Source organism: Plasmodium knowlesi (assembly GCF_000006355.2).
Source record: "Plasmodium knowlesi strain H genome assembly, chromosome: 12".
Classification (NCBI taxonomy): domain Eukaryota; phylum Apicomplexa; class Aconoidasida; order Haemosporida; family Plasmodiidae; genus Plasmodium; species Plasmodium knowlesi.
Window position 1 is genome coordinate 2,549,335 of NC_011913.2, and position 25,910 is coordinate 2,575,244.

General features: G+C 38.1%; 5 protein-coding genes across 5 annotated transcripts; 4 read left to right on the top strand and 1 right to left on the bottom strand.

Annotated features, from left to right (window-relative positions):
• Positions 1-846: 846 nt before the first annotated feature.
• On the top strand, positions 847-4,317 carry PKNH_1256600 (conserved Plasmodium protein, unknown function; the record flags this gene model as incomplete). The annotated part of the gene is made up of 1 exon (XM_002259871.1): positions 847-4,317. The coding sequence occupies one exon, from the start codon at positions 847-849 to the stop codon at positions 4,315-4,317; it is 3,471 nt and encodes a 1,156-aa protein (XP_002259907.1).
• A 524-nt stretch (positions 4,318-4,841) lies between these two features.
• Positions 4,842-6,170, bottom strand: PKNH_1256700 (lipoyl synthase, putative; the record flags this gene model as incomplete). Its single annotated transcript, XM_002259872.1, has 1 exon — positions 4,842-6,170. One exon carries the CDS (start codon positions 6,168-6,170, stop codon positions 4,842-4,844), a length of 1,329 nt encoding a protein of 442 aa, XP_002259908.1.
• A 604-nt stretch (positions 6,171-6,774) lies between these two features.
• PKNH_1256800 (U6 snRNA phosphodiesterase, putative) lies at positions 6,775-8,055 on the top strand (the record flags this gene model as incomplete). Its single annotated transcript, XM_002259873.1, has 3 exons — positions 6,775-6,817; positions 7,013-7,349; positions 7,599-8,055. The coding sequence occupies 3 exons, from the start codon at positions 6,775-6,777 to the stop codon at positions 8,053-8,055; spliced, it is 837 nt and encodes a 278-aa protein (XP_002259909.1).
• Positions 8,056-9,756: 1,701 nt separating this feature from the next.
• On the top strand, positions 9,757-11,112 carry PKNH_1256900 (conserved Plasmodium protein, unknown function; the record flags this gene model as incomplete). The annotated part of the gene is made up of 1 exon (XM_002259874.1): positions 9,757-11,112. One exon carries the CDS (start codon positions 9,757-9,759, stop codon positions 11,110-11,112), a length of 1,356 nt encoding a protein of 451 aa, XP_002259910.1.
• A 6,889-nt stretch (positions 11,113-18,001) lies between these two features.
• PKNH_1257000 (zinc finger protein, putative) lies at positions 18,002-23,959 on the top strand (the record flags this gene model as incomplete). The annotated part of the gene is made up of 4 exons (XM_002259875.2): positions 18,002-18,003; positions 18,488-18,693; positions 18,860-23,713; positions 23,901-23,959. Coding segments are annotated over 4 exons (5,121 nt in total).
• Between the last annotated feature and the right edge of the window lie 1,951 nt (positions 23,960-25,910).

Below are 25,910 nucleotides of genomic sequence, written 5' to 3' on the forward strand. Positions count from 1 at the left end.
GATTTGTAAAAATCACCACTGACGTATTAGGGGCATTCTCTGCTATTCACTTCCCATGTGCGTGCTTCTTCGCCCAATGGGGTGCTTTGGAAATATACGCAAAGTGTGAGCGACGGTTCACCGCGCATATGTATCATTACAGGACTTGCACTGCCAAGAAAAAGGGTGCTATAACGAATGCGTGAGAGAATAAACCGAAGTTGTCAATACGGGTTATATCCCACTAGCTCTTTTTCATATATGCATATATTTCTTCTAATTTGTGAACACCGGGATGGAGGCGACTTGATTGAAAAAGGGGCAAAGAGGAAATCCAAAATGGAGCAGAAAAAAAAAAAAAAAAAAAAAAAAATCCCCCCCTAGCCCATGGAGCTATGCGGCTTCACACAATATAAGAAGGTGGGTACTTTTTGCTGCCCCAACGTTCCGTGAATGATTTTTTTTTTTTTTTTTAATTTCATTTTATTCAGTAGGCATAGTGCTTACATAGCGCTTTCATGATACATGGAAAGGTGTAGTCCCCAATTTAAGGCCACCACTCCACCTAAATGAAGAAAAAAGAAATGAACCCTTCTTCCAATATGGAAAGGAGCCCGTAATCGACCATCGTCACAGTAGCCGTCCCTTTTATACGCCCCCTTTCCTGCAACACAATAAGAAGATAAGGGGGCCCATCGGCATATGCATGTGACAACGTGGCTGAACTGCGAAATATGTTAGGCACCTTCGAAGCGCGCCCAAAAAATTAGACACATTATCAATTTCAAGGGAATCCTCTTCAAGCGAAATATGCATACAAAACGGTAGAGCCACAAAAACATCTGTAAAACACCAAAGAAAGAAAAAATGTTCATAGCAAGTTACTTCGATCGGAAGGAAAGACTGCACGGGAAGAAGGAACGCAAAGTGGACCATGAGGAAGAGAAAAAGAACAAAATAGAAAATATTTTAAAAAATGCCCTACATTCATATAATGGAAAAAAGGAAATAACTCATAAAAGGGAGGAAAAGGAAGAAATCAAAAAAATTCTGTTAGAATTCCTAAGGAGGAAGTTAAAAAAGACAAAGAGGAGGAATGTCATTAAAGAGCTTCCCCCAAATTATTATAAAAATAGTAGTAACCACCTTCCTGCAGAAGAAGATTGGCCGGACGAATTCACAAGTGATAGTGATATAGAGTTCACCATAAAGGAAAATAAAAATATAAAAAATTGTGAAGAAAAAATAACTGTACTAAGTACCATCTTAAAACATGACAAGTTAAAAGATATGGACATACAGGAGGTATATAGAACAATCGACACGTATATTAGTGAGAGTCAAAACGAAATTAAGCAGATAAACGGAAAATTGGAAAATAATGCAGAGAACGAATTAAGAATACGAAGAGAAAATTTGTCTAAGATTTACTCAATCAAAAAGGAGTTGGCAAAAAATAGAATTTTACAAACAGAAACAGAAGGAAGTTCTAATGCCATTGAACATATGATAAGCGAAATGAAAATGATACAGAAATTGGTTAAGCAGAAGGAGTACATAATACTTTTAAAAAATAGTTTAATGAGACTTGATTACGCAAAGAAATGTACAGTCAGCAGAAATTATGATGAAACGCTGAGTATAATTTTGGATATTACTAGGAAGTTTCACTTATTTAAAAAAAATGGAAAGGAACAAATTACTAAGGGGATTCAATTCTTTATCCCCATATTGACTGAATATTATATGAGTAGAACACAGTTCTTACTGTCTAGCATTTCGTGGGGTAATAACATTTCCAACGTTTTAACAAACACACTGGAGCAACTCCTAAACGATTTTCCTGACGGTGATGATGAGTACTCATTCAACGCCGAACAGGAATTCCCCATAAACCCGGAGAAAAGATCGTATGGAAATGGACCCCCCCACGAAAATATCACTCAAATCAATGAAAGTAATATCCCTTTATGGAATAACCCTAATGAGAACAAGGCGGAATCACTACAGGAAAAAATAAAAAGTGCCGTCATCTTCGACAGTACGTACATTTCGCTTCTCCAAAAGGAAAGTCACGAATTTGTGCACACACTAATTAGCTGGAATTTGATAGAAAAAATTGACGACTATTTAAAGGGGGGAAATAACCTACGAAATAATTTTTCTCATCATAAATGTGACTGCAGCATGAAATTTGTCGATAAAATGGCTAGCTGCATAATCACATTTTTTAGATCATTCTTCCAAAATGAGAAGAGCCCACTTTTCAAAATTGACAAACCGGAATGGGGATTAAAGTACCTGTTCTACCAGTGCGTGATTAGCAACACGATATTGAAGATATTCCTGAGGTTCATCCATGAGGGGGGGGAATTTAAGGGCAGTGTGATGCTGGGTCAGGCGTTGCACGATGCATTCCTCTGTAGTGGTCAGGGTTGCAATGAAGGTACATTCAAAAGGAGCGATGAACATAGCGATGAACATAGCGATGAGCATAGTGATGTATACCGTGCTGGTCGCTCCAGTGGAGATCCTCAAATTATGCAAGGGTTAAGCTGCCAAGAGGGTTTCTCTCCCTCACCCGGAGGCGTCTACTTCACCTCTGAGGACAAGGAACAGGATGAAGACAAGATAGACATAAAAAGCCTTTACAACACGTACAGTAGGATGAGTAGCGAGGAGAAGGAGCGCATCTTATACGATATAACAAACTGCGAACAAGTAATAAGGAAGTTAAATTTTAAAATAATCAACGAGTGCAGGTTGTACATACTAAGCAGATGCGCCTACTTTATCCAGTTGTACCACGTGGAAGAATGTAAGAGTGAAATAAAAAAGGCATTTTTAAATTTCATACACCACGTATTGATGCTGTACAAAAAATGGATGTTATATGACGAGATTAACAGCAAGCATTTGCTGGACGACTTTCTGAACAACACTTTTGTGCGCATCTTAGATGTGGATAGATTCGCACCCGGAGCGGAAAAGAAGCAAAGCAACATCGGAAGTGGTAACCACGACGAAGATCTGGGTGTAGTTACAAGTGCAGCTGCCAATATATCTACCGGTGTAAATAGCGGTACAGGAGCGCACGAATCAAATGAACGCAGCATACATGAACTGCTCAAATCAAGGGTAGACGGGCCGAGTGAGGTGAAAGGGGTCCACATGAGAAATTTTTTTCTACTAATAGAAAAGGAATTCCTCGTTGATATTTTGAAAGACATGGCCGCCAACAGCTGTTGTATCAAGTTGAAGAACAAAATCATTCTTGAGGAGGAGGACTGCGTAAATGAATATGTCCATATTTTTACAGAGTTGCTGAAGAAGGTTACAGGGAGAATAGCTCTGTTTCATCACGCAGAAGGGGGCGGAAGGAACACCCACGAAGAGAGTACCTACGAAGGAAGCTACACTCCTCCCTGCGACCGCTTTGTGGAAGAGTACCTCCATCAAGTGGTGAAGGAGCTACTTCTCATCGTCAAGGAAGAATTTAGACACCACTGGAACAACATAAACGATCTGATAGGCGAATGCAGCAATACGTGTCTGCTCTACGTGTCCTTTTGCTCGATAAATAAGTTCCTATCCAATTTTCAATACAAGAAATATTTGAAAGAAACCATTTCGAGCTTCAAGCAACTGGAAAAAAAAATGATGAATAACTTCCTAGATGCATTTTACCATTTCATTTCTATCAGAATATATAATTTATTCTCAACGAATAATATTTTTCATGAGTACATCCTCAGCAATCTTTTTAAGATGAAAAAATGCCTCCCAGATGACCTCTTTCAAATTTTGTGCAGCAAGATATTGCAGAAATTAGACTCCAAAATTTTATCTTTCCTCATGAACCAAACCAATACATATTTACACAACGAACATATATTCAATACGTTTATTAGTAACTCTTCCTTGATTCTGCATCAACTGGACGACCTTCATATGAACAGAGAGGGCGGTGATAGTGGGGTGGGAGGTACTTGTCCCATGCCACGCTTAGAAGAAATTATCAACCTGATGACAGATGATGTAGATATTTTGAAGAGAAGAATTCACCAACTTAAAAGTAACTATAATTTATTGCTAAATGATCAAAATAAGAATTGGCTAGTTCAAGTCACCAAAATTACCAATGCCCTTTTGCGGGACGATGATGAAGAGGATTCCAGTGATGAGTATTCGCCGTTTCGTTCCCTTGATGGAAAGGACGATGCAAATAAGGCTTGCAGAATTTCGCTTAAAAAAATCAAAGCGCTTCTTTTGAAGCGCCCAGACATCAGACAGATCTCGGAGAAGTCTATCGTCATTCAGGAGTTCATCCAGACCTAGCAAACAAAGCAGTCATAGGGAGAGAATCCCTCAGTAGACCAGCAGAACGTGCTTGCCAGTGTGAATATTTGGATATGCGCTCCATGGGTTAGTCACCAATTAAGATGAGGTGACCCTCGAGAGGGTTGCAATTTTGTTTGATTTAAATGTTGCACATACAAATAGACGTCAATATGGTGTGTTAAATATGGTTTGTCAAAATGGCCAAAAGGGATACCACCCAAGTGGACGCTAAACCAGCACGGATACCGCCAATGTGCCGAATGGATTAGGGGAGACCACGAGTTTCACCCAACCAGTGGCACGCCTGTGACGTGTGCAAACAGGATGATGGAAATTCTTTTTTTTTTTTTTTTTTTTTTTAAACTACCCCTTTTTCCCTCAAGTGATTCTAGGAAAAAGAGCCTAACTGGGCATACTTCAAATTTTTTTTTTTTTTTTTCTTGTTTGTTTTTAACCAACCCGATAAAATGCCTAATTAGCCCCAACATGGTTTTCTCCCCCTTCCTGAAACCTTCCTAACGTCACCCCTGCGCATGCGTCTTGGCGCCCCTTCGTTGCTCGACGAGACTTTTCATAAAATATTCGCCGGCCTTGTAAGAGGATCGAACCAGGGGCCCACTGGCTATGTACTTGAACCCCATTTTCATCCCTTCCTCTTTGTAAAAATCAAACATTTGTGGAGAGACATATTCGACAACGTTAAGGTGATTCTTCGTCGGCCGTAAATATTGACCAAATGTTATCACATCTATATTGTGCTGTCTTACATCTGACATTGCTTCAAGAACCTCCTCCTTAGTCTCTCCTAACCCTAACATGATGCTTGTTTTGGTATACAACATGGGATTGATTTCCTTTGCAATTTTTAGAACCCGTAGTGACTGTTCATAATTTGCTCTTCTATCACGCACAAACTTTTGTAACCTCCTAACTGTTTCAATGTTGTGTGCATAAACTTCCATGCCACTATTGGCAAGCTTGCGAATGGAATCTACATTTCCTTGGAAATCAGAAACTAAACATTCGATGAGAATTTCTGGTCTAGAAAATTTTATAAGTTCAATAGTTTTTGCAAAATGGCTAGCTCCCCCATCTGGTAAGTCATCCCTATCTACCGAAGTCAAAACGACGTAATTGATATCCCACTCGCATATAGCTTTTGCTGTATTAAAAGGTTCATTAGCATCTGGTGCCAAAGGTTTGCTCGATGTTTTTATGGAGCAAAACTTACATCCCCTTGTGCATGTGTCACCTAACAACATGATTGTTGCCGTCCCAATATTCCAACATTCTCCTATGTTCGGACACTGAGCTTCTTCGCAAACTGTGTGTAACTTTAATTTCTTCAAATCTTCTTTTAGTTTGTTATATTTTTTTCCTGTGGGTGCTGGAACATGGAACCAGTCAGGCTTTTTCTCTGGCATTTTATTACCCACCTTTGGCACGGGTAGTCGCTCTTCTTGTTGCTCTTTCTCCTTTTTCTCCTTTTCTACGTTAGTAGCAGATTCTTTTCTTTTCCCCTTCAGTTGGTGCTCCCCCAATGATGCTTCATACGTAGCTGACCCGCTACGAAGGTGGTTCTTCCTTCTCTTCGCCTGAACCCCCAAATGTGCATCTCTCATTTTGTCCAATTTCCAGACAAAAAAGAACTTCCTACATTTTCCCCTGGTCCGGTAATTACAATTAGGCTGTGAGGTTTTTTTGAGCATGTCTCCTACGCGCAACTCCTTGGGGGGCATATCGTACGACGCGCGTATGGCGCTCGCAACTGTTGTTCTGTTCCCACATTTGAATCTAACACAAAAAATAAAAAATGCATATATGTAAAGGGAGGGAGTCAGGACGCGCATATTTCGTGGAGGTGTCCTGGAACTGGAATTAAAAAAAAAAAAAAAAGGAAAAGGGGGGAAAGGGAAACTAGTTACCCCGTAGATGTTGCAGTTGTGTAGCGGTTGTGGGGGCGAAGGTGCAAATTCTGTACTTACTCCGCGGGGTGGTTGCATGGTAAAAATGGCTCACACTAAGTTATACGAAATTCGGGAAAAACATTTCCCTCTCTTGGATATTAAAATTTGTGTATGTCCTCTACATCATGAAGGAAGAGAAACATAGATGTACATTCACGCAAGGCTGCAAAAAACTGTTGATGTGTTCCAGGTGTTCCGCAATTTTGCCGCCATTTTGCCCCGCGCAAATTCATATTATCCATAACGCACATGGGCTGCACTACGTCATTATCATACCAGCCGAAATAAAACACAACAGGATTGATACAACATTGCAGCGTTTTTCTAACAATTTTCGTTTTCCCTTTGGTTTCTTCACCCCCCTAGTTGATCCCCTCCTCCCCGCCATTTGTAACAAAGGTGTAGGCAGGGAGGGAGACCACATGTCAGGAGGCAAAAGAAAAAAAAAAAAAAAAACTATATATATATATAAGTGAAATGCTTAAAAATGCTAAACCAAGGAGATTTCAACTCATACATTTACATACCAGGTTAGCTAACTGGAAGAAGCGTCGACTACTGCGGTGGCAAAAGGAGCGTATATCCAAAAGATTAACCCTCCCCGTTCTTCTCATACGTGGTTTGACCAACACGGACGAACCTTGACATATGCGAAAGTACGCATGTGTGTATTCACATGAACTAATTTGTAACTCTTTCACCTTTTTTCCAATACGGAATCCCAGTTAAGACCAACGACCACGTGAGAAAAAAATCCCAGGCTTGTTTTGAGCTTCTCCAAAAACTCGTAGAAAAACAACTTGCCATAAGCAAAGATGAGGAGAAGGCAACTAACCCACACATTAACCAGAGAGAAGAATTAAACGCAGAGGAAGCATCTAAGCATGTCTTCTACAAGCTGGAAGAATTAAACAAATGTAGGAAAAAGACAAAAGGGGAAAGTAACAAAAAAGATTTTAAAAATGACATACACATTACAATATCGGATCCAGTGCAAATTAAGAAGCACATGATTACTTCCTTCCTTACGAAGATAAGGGAAGAGCTCCAAACGCAGAGTTGGTAAGTCTGACGCATGTCTGCTTTGAGTCATCAAACTTTCTGCATCATTTAGTTTGCACTTCATTGCTTAACTATAAAGGGGTACATGCATAAATAACAAAAATGGTCTAACAACCTCCACCTCCATTTACGCACCTCTGTTCTATGGAGCAATAATTGTTAGATAGAACCAGCACATGAAAGAGAAGCATTTATACATTTTATGAAGGCGTGTCCAATGCTTCTCATTTTGCATTTCCCCCTTCACAGTTTTCACCTTTTTTTTAAAAATTCTGTGGATCTCTACCGAAGCCATAAGCACACGAAATACTTTTGTGCATATTCTGTACCCTCCGATCAACAAGAAACTCATTTAGATATTTTATTAAAACAAATAGAAAAAGTTTTGGATAAATTTGGACTCACTAACCAATATGCCAATAGGGTATGTCACCTTTCCTTGGCATACACGGACATCAATTTGGAACCACTGCTTGAAGAAAGCCAACTGAATGTAAGGGATACCTTTTGGCCAGACATTGAGAAGATTGTGGAGGATAATAATTTAAGCTCAAGTTCAACCCCAGAAAATGACGAATTTTGCATTTATGTGAATCGAATTTGTATCCGTGTTGGTAACACTGTGTATGAATCTCGTTTCAAAAACTTGCACGACGATTTGAACATACTGCAGTCTGATGAATCTGGTGATAGCAGCACGGAGTGATATGTGCCGTAACGCGCTTTGAGGTTCACCAGTTTTTTTTTTTTTTTTTTTTACGTACGTTTTGGCTGCATGGCCTGGATCCGATCATAGTGCCATAGGAGGGCATAATTTCGTCTCTCCTAGGCACAGGTTCGTGGAAGATACTGCTTTTCGTGGCAAGTATGGGGATGAAAGTAGAGAAGAGGTGTCCGACCTATCAACATTATCACGTACTGGCACATTTCGTGTGAACTTTTTTTTTTTTTTTTTTTTTTTTTTTTAAATTATGATGAGGAAAAATTTTCCCTAACGTGGTGATCATATAATGCCTGTCCTTTTAAGTTGAGCAGTTCCGCCGCTGACGCGCTTTAAAGGAAGGACAGCGGTACATGATATGCCGTGAACTTCACTTCGAATTGAAGTCGACACGACAACGTATAGCTGGGTTTGTTACCCCCTTATCATTTTGCGAAAAAGGGGAAAACACAAAATGTCAGTTATTCCTCTGTGTTGCTCCCCTTCGTGTGTAAAATAGAATTTCGGCATGTTCATGTGAAGGCGAAGATAAGTCTCATGTCTGTGGGTGAGTAGGTTGGGCAAAAAGAACGCAGAAAAAAAAATATTTTTCAACAAACATGTGTATATGGGCAGTTCCGCATTCGTTTATCTCCACAGTTGCCTTCTTCCAACCCTCCGATAAAATGTTCTGATGAAGAGTTAAACAAAACTCCACTAAAGATAACGTAATTTTAATGGCCACATTGTTGATGACCTCAAAATGAAGATTGCAATCTTCAAAACCACAAATTTAAAAAAAAAAAAAAAAAAAAAAAACACCAAACGGACGAACAAAGGAACAGACAAAATTATTAACTCTGGTGTTGCTCTCTTAAAAGTATATAAGGTTTACACAGCATTATATAGGAAACACGATTGCGGAAATATATTTTTTCTTTTTCATCCCTTTTTCATTTCTTCACCTGTTAATATTTCCCTTTTGTTTTCGACGTTTTCGAACGAAATGGGCACTATGTAGTAACCGTGCCGAGTGTAAAAAAAAAAAACAAAATTGCGAATTGTTCACTTTTTTAAAAAAAAGAAAAAAGCAACACAAAAATTATCGCGGTGCATACACTGTAACAAATTAGCAATGCAGGAGGGGAAGATATACAGGTCTTTAACTTGAAAAAAAAAAATACATTCGCAAACTGCTCATGGTTAGAGGGAGTGCCAAGGAAGCTTGCGAACATCGCGCAATACAACTGCCGATCGATTTGCTGCACCTGTAAGTGTTGTCCGCGCGACGAGGACATTTAGAAAAAAAGTAGCAAGGTGATGGACTAATATAAAAAAACGTGACATTTTATCAGTCAAAGTAACCCTGACAGTACCTAGTTAAAGGAACCGCATAAATTCACTGCCAAAGCAGCTACTCAACACGTAGCCAAAACAACTGTGAACAACTCCATCCCGCAGTGACAACCCAACGATGCCCATTAACTTTCACCAAGGCGATCATTTCTGCAGGGGGGGATTTCACCAACGTGGAGATTGACAACTATGTAAATACCTACGTGCATATATCTGTACACGAACATAAGGTTACCAAAAACGTATAAAATCAGGAAAAAAAAAAGAAGAAAAAAAAAAAGTCGCCAAGAAGTAAAATTGACGAAACCCCTAATTGGCCATTCATAGCAACCACGCACAGCTGCCAAAATAATGAACGCGGAAAATGATCAAGGGGAACAAGTTTTAAATCGCAAATGCTCCAAAAGAAATTTTGAAGAATTGAAATCATTTGATAGTGTTGAATTATTAAGCGATCTCCCTTCAACGTCTTCGAACAAGAGAGGTAAAGTACACCACTCAGGGGGAAAAAGTGAAGATAATTTTTCTGATGAGTCATGTCATTTTAATCTCTGTCCAAAAGGAAAGAGAAAGTTGGAAGAAAATTCTCAAGAAATAACGAAAGAAAAAAAAAAAAAAAAAATTACCGAAATTGAAAAGAGCTATTACAACTTTGTTAATGGCAACGATGAAGGCGCCATATCGAACTCCTTAAATGAGTTTGCCCCGGAGAAATCCAACCAAAAGAAGCAAAGCGCATACCAGTTAGAGAAAAATGAGGAGGGAGTCACCCCCCTGCACACTGCCATATCGAATGATGAATTGATCCAACAGGATGAGCAGTTGTCCAAGGGGAGGGAACTCAGTCAGTTGGCAATTATCCCGTTTGAAGGGGAGTACAGAAACAGCGCATTCAATTGCAAATCAGAGAGGAGCAGTTACATCAGCCATGGCAATAGCCACATGGGTATTGGTGTACGAGACGCAAATGACGTGAAGAATATTTTCCACCTCTTATCCAAAAAAGACATTTTCTACAAAAATTTAATTAAAAATAAAATAAAAAGTAACAAACCGCTAATGATCAAGTGCGACAATTTGAGTTTCATTTTAAACAGAAATAACTATGGGGGGAGTTCCTTCCCTAATCAGTTCGTCCCGAATGATAAAACATCGCATTTTGATGAAAACCATCACTTTGCTAACGCTGGGATGCAATCCTCTACAATATTCGAAGACACAAAGCCTGAACAAAATCTACACCATATGAACGACGAAGGAAATGTTCCGCTCTTTTTCACTTCGCTTAATGAAGATTCTTCCACCACAGGCATAAGATCCAACAACGAAGTTCCTATTTTGAGAACACACAATAATGCAAAATCCAATTTGGACACACCTCTTGATCCTATCATTCCGAACGTGAAAATGAACATGAGTGAGAATGCTGTGAGGAATATCAGTCCATACCCCACCGTTTATCCCCCTGATATTTTGAACCAAGATGATGGGAATTATTTCTCCCCAGATAAGACAGCGCAAAATAATGAAGTCCATATATATAACCAACATGATTGCACAAATTATTACATTCCAGACCAAACTGATAATTTTAATACCGTCCTTATGAGCGAAAATCAGAATAGTTCTGAAAGCATGGGGAACATGAATTCCTTGAATGATGTTGGAAATTATTATCAGGCCAATGATTATAATGCTTACCAATGATTCCGTTGTAGAGACATGTTGGATGAATAAAATTGTAAACAATTTTCCATCATTATAAGTGATACCTTTTTTTTTCTTTTTTTTTTTTTTTTTGTAAAAGGGAACGAGATGGAATTATCACAAGCAGTCCGTACCATTTTATCTGCCGAACTTCGTAACAACATTTTTTTAACAATTAAAAGGAAATTAGTATGTAGATTCATCACCACTCCCATTAGATGAACTTGATTTTATTTGAAGCCACGCATTCAGTGCGCTAGCTAAATTTTTGTGATATCATAAATATTTGGATTTCCCCCTAACATTCTAACACCACGATCATTCGAGAATAATTCCATATGAACAGTGTAGCAGGTTTAGAGGGACCCCGCAAATTCAACCATTTTATAATCCATTTTCACATGGGCATACACAGAAGATGCCCCTTTGCGCCCTAACAGAGCGAATAATTAGCACTAGAAGGTGAAGTCCAGCAGGAGGGTGATGGTACTCCTTGGATGGACTCGGAATTTATTCCAGAAAATTTTGAACCATATAGGACACTTCTTCGTTTATCCATTTCGAATAGAATTGATTCAATTTAACCTGAAAAGACGCAGACTCACACAAATCGACATTACACGCGCGTAGCCTATACTTTTCCATATGTGGTAAATACTTCAACCACAGCATTGTATGCCAAATGTGCACTTCACCCGAGGGGAGATGTGACAAAGATGATTATGGCCAAATGATTGTGCGCACCTTGATTTTGAGTCGCAGTAGTTAATTTTGAGGCCAAGTCATCTCAGTACTTTTATCAGTGCGCTGAAATGATATGTTAATCATTTATCGAGAAGGAGGGGAAGTTAACTTCTCTTTCGTAACTTCCATCATTTGTAAGTTTTTTTTTTAATTTATTATCCCGCATATTCCGCACGGGTGTGTTTATTCACCCATGTTTAAATATACCCCATATGTTTGTCCATTTTTGGGGGGAATAAACCTGGTGGATGGTAAAATCCTATCAATTATTACCACACCATTTTCTTTTTACCCTGAACTTGTATAGGATATGTTCTACAGAGCATATCCGGACACATACTCATCTTTGTACATTATTAATTATTAGACTTTTTTCCTTGTCATAAATTATTCAGACCTTTAGTAAAGAGGAAAAAAAAAATTTATTTAAAATTTCGTCTTCGAAAAAGGCATGAGGGTGAAGTTCTACATTACACTTTTATGGCTCTACACCAATTTGTCAAACCCATCGTACTTATGCGAAAGAAGAAGTTCATAGAAGATTGCCCCATCCGAGTGGTTGATTTGTTCATCCACGTGTTACTATCTCCCAGATATTAAGTATAAATGTACCATATATCGAATGGCCGCTTTACATTTTTTTTTTTCTTGGGGAAATGTATTTAACTCTATGGAAAAATGTACGTTTCGCCTTCATTATATAGAAGTTCGATCCAACTGAAATAGAGGACAAGATCAAAGAGCACACCTGTTTATGGCTTAAATCTTCGCTTTGCACACCTTATTTTAAGATGCTTTCCCTTTCATTTTTTCCTAATTTTTTTTAAAGTAGGAAGACCCACAAGTCAGATTAATTCAGATCCGTAGAAATCAGTTCAGAAGCCTTTACACCGTTCCTTCGCTTAGTACAACCATTAAATAGAGTAAAAAAAAAAAAAAAAAAAAAAAAAAAGAAGAAGAGCACATATATTTCATATTACCCATTTTAACAGAATGGTGAGGAAGTTAAAAATTGGTGCTCTCCTGTTTACCATTACGCCAATGCATGGAGTAGCTGCAAATTAAGGGATTTTCCCCCCCTCTTTTGCACACTTGGCGAATTTTCCCACGTACTAACAACAGCAGAGAAGTGCAAAAAAAAAAAAAAAAAAGAAATAAATAAATAAAATAAATGTGCAAGCACTTGTACATTGCATATGGGCAGGTGCACTTTGCGATGATCTATCAACCACGTCAACTACAACAATCAGTGCTAATTATGGTACTTGCAAGAACACATCAACACAGTTAGTTAAAAAGAAATTAAAACCAACGCGAAAAGTCATTTCTGAAAATGGAGAAAAACCAAAACAGGTGCAACGATGTTTCTTGTTACCGATCTGGTAGTAAGTGTAAAACGATTCCATGTATGGCGAGGTGGGGGTTACTAACCGTTCAGCACTTATCTTGTAAGGGGGGGGCACAGCGTTCCACATATATATGCACACATATTCGTGTAGGTGTGCACGCATTTATGGCAACTTCCCAGTTCAGCTATTCCCATCAACCCCGATTTCCGTCTTAGCATTTTAAGTCAAACGCTGCACTCTCCTAGAAGGAACACATACAAATGTATATTTATGTTAAGAATAGAACAAGGGGGGTCACCTTTAACTGCGAATAGGAGCGACAAACGCAACAGTAATGTTAACATTTTTCACTTTCACAAAATGCCCCATTTTGAGAAAATTTAATGAAAAGAAATAACTCGAGAAAGTGATCGGTTAGCAGCTCACTACACAATAATGGAAAAGCATCAAACGGGGGAAAGGGCAACCTATATTTTGCCAACATTTTGGAACTCCAAATAGATGAAGTTGTAGGATTTTCATTGTTTCCACACGACGAGCATTTTTCCAATTCTCTCATTCGTTCTGTTATCTGCAGCATTAAAAGGAAGTAAAAAAAAAAAAAAAAAAAAAAAAAAAAAAAAAAATGCACTATTCTGTTGAAACTTCTGTCAACGAAAATTTTCTCTTTTATGAGAACAAATTGATAAAATTATCCAAAAAGGAGTAAATGTACAACAAAGTAGACGCGCACAGGCAAGAAGTTGCAAAGGGCAGAATGTAGCTATGAACTTATTTTTTTTTTTTTTCATTCATGAAATTGGCTAATATCGCATAAAAAGAAATGGCTGCAAAGCGAATGGAGGAACGTGGGTCAAATGGACTAAATATAAAATACCCCCATTTGTGCGGGTTTAATACCAGTGGAAAAATGATGCATAGAAATATTTTTCTTTGAATCTCTTACACCTTTTTCCTGTCATTCAATTTTTTTAATTTTATTCTTTTTTGTTGTTGTTTTCTTTTGAAACAGAGAAACTTGATAAATGTATTGAATTACAATTTTTACAGCAACGAAAATGGACACTGTTGCAATGGCTCAGCAGACCGTTGCCACGTGTTGCTAGCACTTTCCTGACATCGGCAACGCATTTTCCTCCCTATTGCAATGGTTACGAACGCGGAATATTCGCGTTTTTACTTCTTCCACTTCCAGCGCATGGGCGCATATTTCTACAACGAATGGGCGAGAAAAATAAATGGCTGTGCAAATAACACATTGTGCTAAAACATTTTGCAGTGTAGAAAATTGGGGGGGGGAAAAAATTGGCGTCTAGCAGAACTGTGACTGGAGAAGCGAAAATAACATTAACTCTGCTCATAATTTCTACAAAAATGTGGTTAATTTATTCCAACAACTTTTTTTAATTTTTCCAATGTAAGACTTATGCACCTGCATAATCTGTTAATTTAAAAAAAAAAAATGTATATATATGCACGTCAACGTTTGAACAAAGTGTTCATTTTTGCAAAAGAAAAAAACGTGCGTCAACCGTTGGGAGAACATGTGTGTAATTTTAACTCATGCATTTTCCATTGTTTGCAGTTGTATATTCACTTTCTACAAAGTGCATATAGGTGTTCCACGAATTGAATTGATTTAGAAAAAAATGATCAGTTTTTTTTTTTTTTTTTTTTTTTTTTTCCTTTTTACTTTGCAATTTTGTTACACACATATCTCCCCTTCGTTTGAACTGCGCCCAGAGAGTAATTGCAACAACGGAATTTTGCAAATTTGCACAAGTGCGTGCATAAAAGATGGAATAAACAAAAGAAATAATTAAAGTTGCGAAAACAAAAAAAAAAAAAAAAAATTTCAATCATTACAATGGTAGAAAAAAAAAAAAAATTAAAAAAATAGTTAAACCCAATGAAACGAAGTAAAAAGAAAAAAAGAAAAAAAAAAAAAAAAAATAATAAATAAACATAAAAACCTAAACTGTTAGATAAGAACTGATATTAACATTCGCACAGGAAAGAAGCAAACACCCATTTGCCCGCCGATGTGTACACAGAAGTGTATAGCCAGTGAATGTGTAAGTGTAAACATATACATATATATGTGTGTATATATATCTGTATACATATATGTTTATATGAGCGCATAAATATATTTGCGTGTACACACTCGCGCGATATTTGCCTATTGGGTGCTGCAGAAATGCATATGTGCAAACGTACTTGCTAACGCATTTGCAAAGGCATGTGTCAACACATCCACACTCATCTTCCACATGAACACACCCGTGCAATGTCCCTGTTAACATGTGCACCCATTTGTTATTAGTTGCAGTTTCACGCCGCACCTTTTGAAACATATGAATACATCAACCTGCATTTGTATATTTAAAGAAAACAACGCAACAATCATCTTACATTGAAGAGGAATTAAAAGGAAAAAAAAAAAAAAAAAAAAATGTAACTCATTTAGCTAATTTCTTCTGCTCAGTTGTATATTCTTTTTTTTCTGTGCCAATTTTGTAAATAACTACCGCCGTGTTTATTTGTGTAATTATACGTCCATCTTCACGTTCGCATTTGCTTTAACAATAAATGAGTAGCAACTAATAAATTGTGTAAATACTACGTAAAATAAATAATTTGTCGAAATGTTCAGCAATCTGCATGTCGCTATAATGCCAAGTGACATTGCTTTTCACGCTGATTTATGTAGAAACTTATGTTTTTTTTTTTTGTTTTTTTTTTTTTAGTAATATATACAGTGTAGTAGGTCACTGCTCTTCTGGTGCCGCTTAACATAGCAGCATGCAACTGTGCTTAATTCGCCTTCATGTCAATGCTAATTTCGTAGCTTGCGTGCGCGCATAATTTTTTTTTTGTCTGCTTTTGCTCCCTTGTTAGCATTTTCATGAGTCGTTTGTTTGGCGCCGGTTTCCCTATTGTTTTCCTATATTTTTCCTATTTGTTTATCCTTTTTTTCCATTCATACAATTGGCAACTGCCGCGCACGTATGCCTACAGAGGAGTGCTTGCTCATTAGCATATACGCGTACGAACAGGTGTAAACACGTGAAAACGTGCGTGATTTTGCGTGAACATGCGTAACATGCACGAGGGTGTATAAAGTAAGCCTACGTACAAGCACACGTGCGTGCGCAAATATCCTTGACAAGGTGCGTATGCCCATACGTATAAGAGCGCGTATGTCCGTGTACATCGGGACATATAACATGTTTTTCCTTGGGTGACCCTTCTTCCTTCTTTTTCCCTTTTTTCCATTTTTTTGCACTTTTTTCCTTGTTTTATCAAGAGGTGCGTCTTACACCATTTGTTCCCCCTTTTTTTTTTTTTGCTCCCTTTTTCCAATTTAAGAATGTTCCATTATAGCCTTGTTTTCCCCATTTTTTCTCGTGTACAGTTACGCAATTTGCCCTTTATTATTATTATTTTTTTTTTTTTTTTGTCACTTTTTGGTTAGGTTAACGTGCGGCGATGTGGAACATACTAACATGCACGGTAACGCGTAACCGATGCGTAACTACTCGTATACTAATACACTTGCCAATCCATACATGTATGTGCAAATTTTTCTTTAAATAATACATAACGTTACGTTACGAAAATAGCAAGCATATTTGGAGAATCGTCAATGATTATGACAAAATATTATTTTGTGATACATAAAATAGAAATATAGTGAATGCTGTGTATGAAAATTGGAAAAGATAAACTTTCCGTTCACAGAAGTACACATGTTTACTGTAAAAACGAATATTTTCACAGGAATGTTTCGCAAATTGCTGATTTCGTAGTTTTTTCTTTTTCGTATTTGATGCCTAATTATGCGCTTAAGCTTAAGTACACACGTTTGCTCTTACGCTAAGTACAAGTTTGCGTCCACGTTTATGTATTTTTTTTTTTCTTATTTTTCCATTTGGTTATTTCCTTATATTTTTTCCCCTTAACCATTTTCTCAAAGGATAACACAGTTTGTATATTTCCATGTACTTTTCCATTTCGAGTAAATTTTGTTTCAAAGGATATATGTTGAATGCATCTCCCAATTCCATGTACACAAAAATTTGTAGAAATACACAATTTTATCTTTATTTTTTGTTCACCTTTCCTCATTCATTGAGTTCGTTTTTTTTTTTTTTTTTTTTTTTTTGTTTATATGACTATACGTCTAAGTATGATTTTCGCATGATAATTAGCCCCACCCATTTTTTTAAATGATAAATTCGTACACAAACAGGGGTAGCAAAAAAATAATCGTCTATGCATATTTCCATAAAATATTAGCAGTTCCTCTAGCAGTTAAACTTTTTGTTCCTTCCCCTGCAATTTCACCGCATGCAAAGGCAGTCCTCAGTTTCCAGGCTTCTCCCACACGTCCACACGTATATAGGCCAAACGTACAGTCGATAATACAGCCATATATATATATATATTTTTTCATTATTCTTAGCGCATAACGAAATCACAGAGTCGGGAAATAACACAAAAATTGTGAAAAAAAAAATATAATAAAAATAAGTTGAAGCCCCCTCAAAGAAAAGAACAAACACCTTGTTGATAATTTGCAGAAATAATTTATAACTAAATTGACGAATGAAAGTTTTGCAAATTTCCAGAATTTGCAATTTCCATTCCAGTATAATCGAAAAAAGGGAAAAAGAAAAAAATTCCAATTTCTGAATAGCCAGTTTATATATATGGATCCCTAGGAAATTTTTTTTTTTTTTTTTTGTGGCCTCCTAAATATTTCAAAATTATTCATTAACACATAAGGAAAAATGTAATACTTACATGTAGAGAGCATTTTTGCACACGCGTTTGCTGATACAAAGTGTATGGCGGCGTTGGCATGAGCGTTACAGGAGGTTGTCCGCTGTGAATGTGTTTCTTCGCAAAATGTTCTCTGGCGTGTGTTACACCGCCTCATTTCGTTGCGCATATTTTTTTTATGCTCTTTTGTACAGCCGCTTGTTTGCACATTTTGTGTGCAAATGGAGAATTTTTTTTTTATCTTTCTATTGTGTACTTCACCTTGTAGAGCGAGAAAAAAAAAAAAAAAAAAGGCAATTAGAGTGATGTACTAATTAAATAATATGCGTACATCGTGACGTAGTTAAGCAATAGTTGTGTTTTTAATTGAGGATACACCACTTTTACATGATTATTTCCTCCTGCAACCTCTATAACAGTGTTTTTCTCACCTGCACGAAAAAATTACATAATTTGGCTTATGTTATTATTTTTATTTTTTTCTTCCCCCGCAGGTTAAGAGTTGAAACCAAAACTTGGACGAGAGATAGCCATGATCTGTTTGATTATGAAGCGCAGCAAGTTAACAAAAAAAGTTTTTTAATTTCAACTCCAATTAAACTTTTTCGTTCGAAGGCGCAAGTATCATGTGTAGCTGATAATCCCCACTGTTTGCCCAACACGGCGCAGGATTATCTGTTGTCGGTGCGGCCAGAGGAAGGTAAGAATAGGTCTACAGGACAATTTGTGCATTTCCATATTTATATGTTGTATGTGTTTACGTTTCCCGTGCACGAAAAGGGTTGATGCTCTCTGCAGATCCTTTTCTTGACTGACCATGACGATATTAATTTTTTTTTTTTTTTTTTTTCCCCCTAAATAAAAAGGTACGGACAAATACGTTATAACGCCCGCAGAACACTCGCTAAACAACCAGTACAATGTGAAGAAGCTGTGGATCATTGTGAAGGACTTACCTGACAAATCATACGCATTACACGAAAATGACATAATAAAATTAGGAAGATTCAGATTAAAAGTAAGGCAATTTATTGATTCCGTGGATACATTAAACTCGCTAAAATTAGACGATTCTCCCTCTAAGAAATGTGAATCAATTTTAGACTCCTCAAATATCCAATGTAGAATTTGTTTAATAGAAGGGAACCAAGAAAATGACCCTCTGATATGCCCATGTGATTGCAAAGGTTCCATAAAGTATGCACACCTCATGTGTTTAAGAAAATGGATAAATGGAAGATTAAACCTGAATGATCAATTATTTTCCGGCTCAGTTTTTATCAAAGATATATGCTGTGAATTGTGTAAAACAAAATATCCAAAAAGTATCAAACAAAATGATGAACTAGTACAACTAGTCAAAATTCCGAATTTAAAGACTCCATTAATTGTGCTGGACAATATTATAGGACAAACAAGCAAAGGAGTACACCTAATCAGTTTTGCAGATAAGAAATATCTGAAATTAGGAAGGGGACATGAATCAGATGTAAGAATTCCAGACGTCTCCATTTCAAGATACCACGCTACTATTAAATATGAAAAAGGATTATTCAAATTGGAGGATCACAACTCTAAATTTGGAACGCTAGTTGCATTGAGGAAAGCAAGGGAAATATGTCCCAAAGATACCATGTCACTTCAAGTAGGGCGAAGCGTTGTCAATTTTCGAGTCGATGAAGAAATTCCCTACAAAAGTGGAACGATAGATATTATTGAAAACAAGGAAGTAATAGAAACTAACGAATTACCTCCAGCGAATGATAAGAATAATGTTAACACCCCGCAAATTAGTAATCCTAATTTGGAAGAAGCTAACAGAAATAACATTGAGACCAACCATTATGTAGACCTCACCAACTCTACCAACTCCATACAGAATTCCTATTCCTCCTATCGTGTTGACAACTTAATGTCCCTACTGAATTATCAAAATGAGTATAGAATTTTCGGCATAAGAAACTGCTACAATTTGGTTGACAACAGGAATGGCAATCAGCAAAATGTCACTCAGATGGACTGTGCCGGAGGGAATAACATCAATATAGAAGAGAGCAATCTTCACGGGGGTGAGAGCAATAACAATGGTGGAATGATTGGTGAGCACATGGGAGTGCAGATGGGCATACCAATGGGTCTACAGATGGGTGTACAAATGGACTTGCAGATGGATGTTCACATGGGCCTCCAACTTGCATCCGAAATGGGGGCACAGAATAACCACCCGATGAACCCTGGCAATGACGAGGAGAGAGCCTGCAGCGTAGGGCATAGGGTCCAGAGCGACGGGGACGAGAACGACGCAAATAATAACGGCCACGACAACGGTAATAATAACAACGATGATGATGATGTTGTTGATGATGACGACAACGGTGACAACAGTAACGATGATGAGGGTGATGACATGAGCGTACATAATCAAGAGGATGATGATGACGATGACGAAAACGGAAGCGGTACGAACAACACTGGAAGTAGCGGTGGGAACAGTGGTGGCACCAGTGGAGGGGGATCCACCGGTGGAAACAGCAACGGAAATGACGGAAGGGGAAATGAACATGGAAGAAAAAATAGCAATCAGAGCAGTAACGATAGCATCGCTGACAACAATGATTCCAATCAAGGCGGAAATGTTAACTACCATGGAAATATCTCCAACGGGATTGAAACTAGCACCCCCACGCGGAACATCGAAATGTGCAATAGTACCAGTTATAATCAAATTGTAGAAAATGAAGAACGTATGGGGGATATCCGTGGCGACCGAGTCAGAGCCAACAAAAATGAAGTCGGAACTTATTGTGTAAACATGCCTGTGCAGGGAGTCTACATAAACAGGAACTGTGAGAATGTATACGACAATTGCAAAGGTACCGTACCAGTGGTGACGAGTAAGTTCGACAACGTAAGTTTCTTCCATAGTGCTAGCGACAATGGTGGTAGTTACCAGAGCAGGAGCTACCCGTGTCGAAGCAACATGGGGAAATGTACAGAAGTATGTATCGAAGATAACTACTTTTTTCACAACGAGTCGAAGACCCCTCAGCAGGTGGACTACCACATAAACAGCGGAACTGTTAATGATATGCTCAAATCAAACTCCAGCACGCGTTTGGAAAAGAATCAAGATGCAGTAATGAATAACGGCTACCATAATGAGGATTCTAAGGTATGCTCCTTTGTCCAATCGGTCTACCCCATCAAGGGTAAGAACGATTGCAATGTTGTCAACGTCATGTATAACGGTTCGGACGGAAGAGTGAACCATAACAACGCATATGTGGGGGAAGCTTATATAGAAAGTAGAAAATATCTTAACAGCGTACCCATCCAAAGTAATGGCAAAGAAGCAGGTAATAGTAGTAGTAGTAGCAGTTGTAGTAGTGGTGCACGTACACCCCATAATTTTTTAAACGAAGTAAACAAACCAAATAATGGTTCTATTTATAATTCCTGTGTAAACGTTTTTCCAAGCCTTATCAACTTGAACAATTGCTCTGTAAATTTTGAAAGTGACCTGCTACCTGAATTTGTTGGAAAAAATTCTTTTTTTGTTCATGACTTGGGTGACAATCGACTGAATAGCATTGTGAATGAAGATAAATTAAACAAAAGTAGTCGCCGCGCTAATGATAGTAGTGGTGTAATGCAGAACGGAGTAGACGCCCTGAAGACACAACCCCCAATGCACAGCGGCAGCAATGATTCAACGATCACATCGGAAGGAAAAGAATTTTCTCTGAAGAACAAAATGAAAAAAGGAAATTTGCAGAGAAAAAGTGTTATCCTAAGTAATTTAAAAAGAAAAAATACACATAATAAAAAATTAAGAAGGTCTGTAAATAACAGCCATGTGGAGACCATACGACAGCAGTATATAGACTACAGTAACAAGAATAATTATTGCATGAACCCATATAATAGTGGATGTGTAGATGGGGCAAGGGCCCATGCGGAAGCTACTTACTATAATGAAAAATGCAGTTTGTCGAAATATGCAGAAAGTGATTTTTTGGAGAATAGCTCATCTCCACGGGGAATTTCGGAACATAGAATATGTGGGCAACTGTCACTAACCACAACTTTGGATTCCCCTTCTCCCGGCAGGGGGAGGAATAATTACTACTGCAGAAAGGAGCCCTACAATGAGGAATCCCCTTATAACGAAGTGTTTTACGACGGGAACGAGGAGGATTACAAGTTTGGCTGTGTCAAGGGAAGTTACAACAGGGGGTGCCATGTGGGAAATTCCGGCAACGATCAAAGCAGCAGCGGGGGGGGTAACAATGGAAACGCCGAGGCAGACACCCTCGTTGGGAACAGCGGTATCGGAGACACGTTGCACCTGAAACAATACCCCCATCGCCTGGACTACTACAACGGCATGTACGGAGTTTACAACGTTGCCCACTTTAATGAAAAATTTAGTGTCCATGGGAACACCTCCCCTAACCATTTGAGCAGAGTCAACTGCGGAAGTAACAAATTTAGCTATCATACTCAGGGTACGGTCATGCGAAGTGGAAATGTTAAGGCAGATTTTCTTTTAAATAACTGTAGCATGGGTGCATGTCCGACTTACTTTAACATACCTGTTGCGTTCAATAACAAGTACGTGACGGGCTCGGGTGTCTTTTTTATGAACACCGGGAACAGTGTTAAGGGCGTCTGTAGTGGAAGTAATTATACTGGCAACAAGAACCAACAGAATAGGATTCATAAGGACGATAAGGGCGAAGAACGAACTGACTGCATAGTTGAGGCTAGTCGGAACTATGGGACATACATTAATGGATGCCTGAAGGCTGGGAATGGAGAACAAAGGCCAACCGATGATAATAGCAGCAATGTCGGAATTCAGTTTCGTTATGAAAATAATAACATCACAGGTGATTATAAATTCCATTTGAAGGAACCTTACAGTGAGGATGTGGTTCGAAGCGGCGGGGGGAAGGAAGATTTCTGCGGAGGGTGCAACTACGCATTGGGCGACATGGTTCAAGCAATGCAAACAAGCCAACTGGACGGATACTCACAGGGCAGGAACGTTGTGGACCAAAATGGATGTACCCTTTCCAAGACAAGAAAGGATTTATTTTCAAAGAAAAATAGATATATCAACAGTGGAAGCAATATCCACTGCAACAGGGGGAGCGGCGGAAAGAGTGTGAACGATACGCACGAGTATACACAAGAGACACACTCGTGTTATCGCTCCCAGATGCATAAGAAGATCAACCCCAGGATTAGGAAGAATGACAAGAAAGTGACTAATGAAATAAACAAAAATCAGAATGACAGATCGGGCGATAATAACATCAGGAAGGTAAAAAATGGGAAAAGACTGAATAACAGAAATGACAAATGTCAGGACGACGGCGAAAGGTTCCAAAATAGGCGAAGCGTAAACAAAGTAGGATCGAAGATTGCCCTTGAAAGTAGCACAAGCTGTGATGAGGGGAAGCTAACCTATTGCAATAATACTCCTTACAAGAAGGATATCATTTCGGTTAATAACGTCTCCAAGGGTCATTTAGGTTTTCTTCATATTGCCATGGATAACAGTCATGTTAAGGAAGCAGACATTGTCGAATCACATAGAGCAGATTTTTCTAACATCCATGCGGCCGGTTTCATACCAAATGGTGGAATTTATTTTCATGCGTACAATACCAGTGGAATTCCAGGGCACCCCAATGTAACCCTAAGCATTATCAGTAATAAGGAAAAATAAAAAAAACGGGAGAACTGGGAAGTTACTCTTCCCCATGGGTGCCATCATCTTATCTCTACGTGAACGAAATAGGATGTGCAGCACATCTGCGTATATTGCCGATTTATGCACATTGCCAAGCGGTGAATGTGCCCTCATTTGAATATCTCCTCCTTTTTTTCTCATTTTAGATAATCATAAGACTCTGAATGGGGATAATATCTACCGGAAAGAGGAGCCCGTGGTGTAACAAATTGACAATTTATATGCGGATAACCTTGCCTCCATGGAAGTAGCTGATATAAGGAATCGTAGTCCACGGAAGGCACTACTTTTTTATGTTCATGATTGAAGGGTTAAAACGTGAAGTCGCACTTGTTCATGAGCTTATTTCATGGCAAGCTATGATGGCGATTTTTTTTTTTTTTTTTTTTTTCCTTGTACTGTTGATTTTTTCTAACCCCAAGACCAAAAACATACCCCACTTCACCATGTTTACCCTTTGTGCATATTTGTATGCTTCATGTAATTATTTGTTAAAATACTCAGTTGTTAAATTAGAATTGTAATAATAATTATTGTACCCAATTTTTAAAATAATTTTTTTATAAATTTATGAAAGAAAAGCAGGGAGAATTTTGGAAATATGTTCAATTTTGTTTTTCCTTTTTTTTTTTTTTTTTTTTTTTTTGGTTATCAAGTTCTGCCATGCGGTTGGTGTAGTATCCGATTTGCCCCTGACGCCCAGTTAATGTAGCTCCAGGTTCCCCTCGTCCGGTTTCACGGCGGCAATCCGTTTTCCTTTGTCGGGTTCACGTAGTTTCCTGTTGGACGACGTCTCCGGTTTGGTGGGTAGTATCCGGTCATTGTCTGCGGGGAGTTTTACCTTCTATCCATCCCCTTATAGTAAATAAAGCTAACCCCGAAATCTGACTTCTAACACAATGGAAACTTATATCTATACCCATAAAACCTAATTCCTAGACCCGGAATCTAACTTTTAACTCCCCTAAACCCTAAACACTGAACCCTAAACCCTAAACCCTAAACCCTAAACATAGAACCCTAAAACCTGAACCCTAAACATAGAACCCTAAACCCTAAACATAGAACCCTAAACCCTAAACCCTAAAACCCTAAAACCTAAACCCTAAAACCCTAAACCCTGAACCCTTAACACTGAACCCTAAACCCTGAACCCTAAACCCTAAACCCTGAACCCTAAACCCTGAACCCTAAATCCATAAACCCTAAACCCTAAACCCTAGACCCTGAACCCTAAACCCTAAACCCTAAACCCTGAACCCTAAACCTAAAAACTAAACCCTGAAAATCCTAAACCCTGAAGCCTGAACCATAATCCTTGAATGCTAAACCCTAATCCCTGAACCCTAAACCCTAATCCCTCAATCCTAAACACTAATCCCTAAACCCTAAAGCCTAAACCCCAAAACCCTAAAACCTGAACCCTAAACCCTAAACCCTAAACCCCAAAACCCTAAAACCTGAACCCTAAACCCTAAACCCTAAACCCAAAACCCTGAACCCCAAATTCCCTAAGCCGTGAAACCCTAAACCTTGAACCCTGAAACCGTAAACCCTAAACCGTAAAACCTAAACCCTAAACCGTAAACCCTAAACCCTAAACCCTGAATTCTGGGAAATTAGGGGTAGACTATTAATTTATGGAACATTATTTAAAATGAGGTTAAAGGGAAGATTGACAAGTAATGTATTATTTCCTTTATGAATGGAAGTTATTGATGTTGTATTAATGAGATTATTAGGAAGAACGTCATAGAGTGACAAATAAAAGACGTAATAATAAGAATGAAGGAAATATAAATGAGATAAGAAATAAAAGTTGTGGATGTAATAAGAAGGAAAGGGATGGAACGGAAAAAAAGGAAGAATGGAAGGAGGAAGAAATAGTGTTTGATAAGAACGGGAGGATGAAATTTTATTAGAAATGGATAGAAAAAGAAGGAACTATGATTTTAAGGAACAGAAATTCATTTTTTTAATGTGAAGAAGTTGATGTTTTAATGTGAAAAGGATGAATTTAAGGAAAATGTTGAATAATTTTAGGAAAAATATTGTTTTAAGGAATTTAAGGAATGTCAGAAGAGAAAAGAATAGAAGAATGTTTAAAGGAAATAGGAGGGAAGAGGTAATTTCATAATTATTAAATTAATAAATGT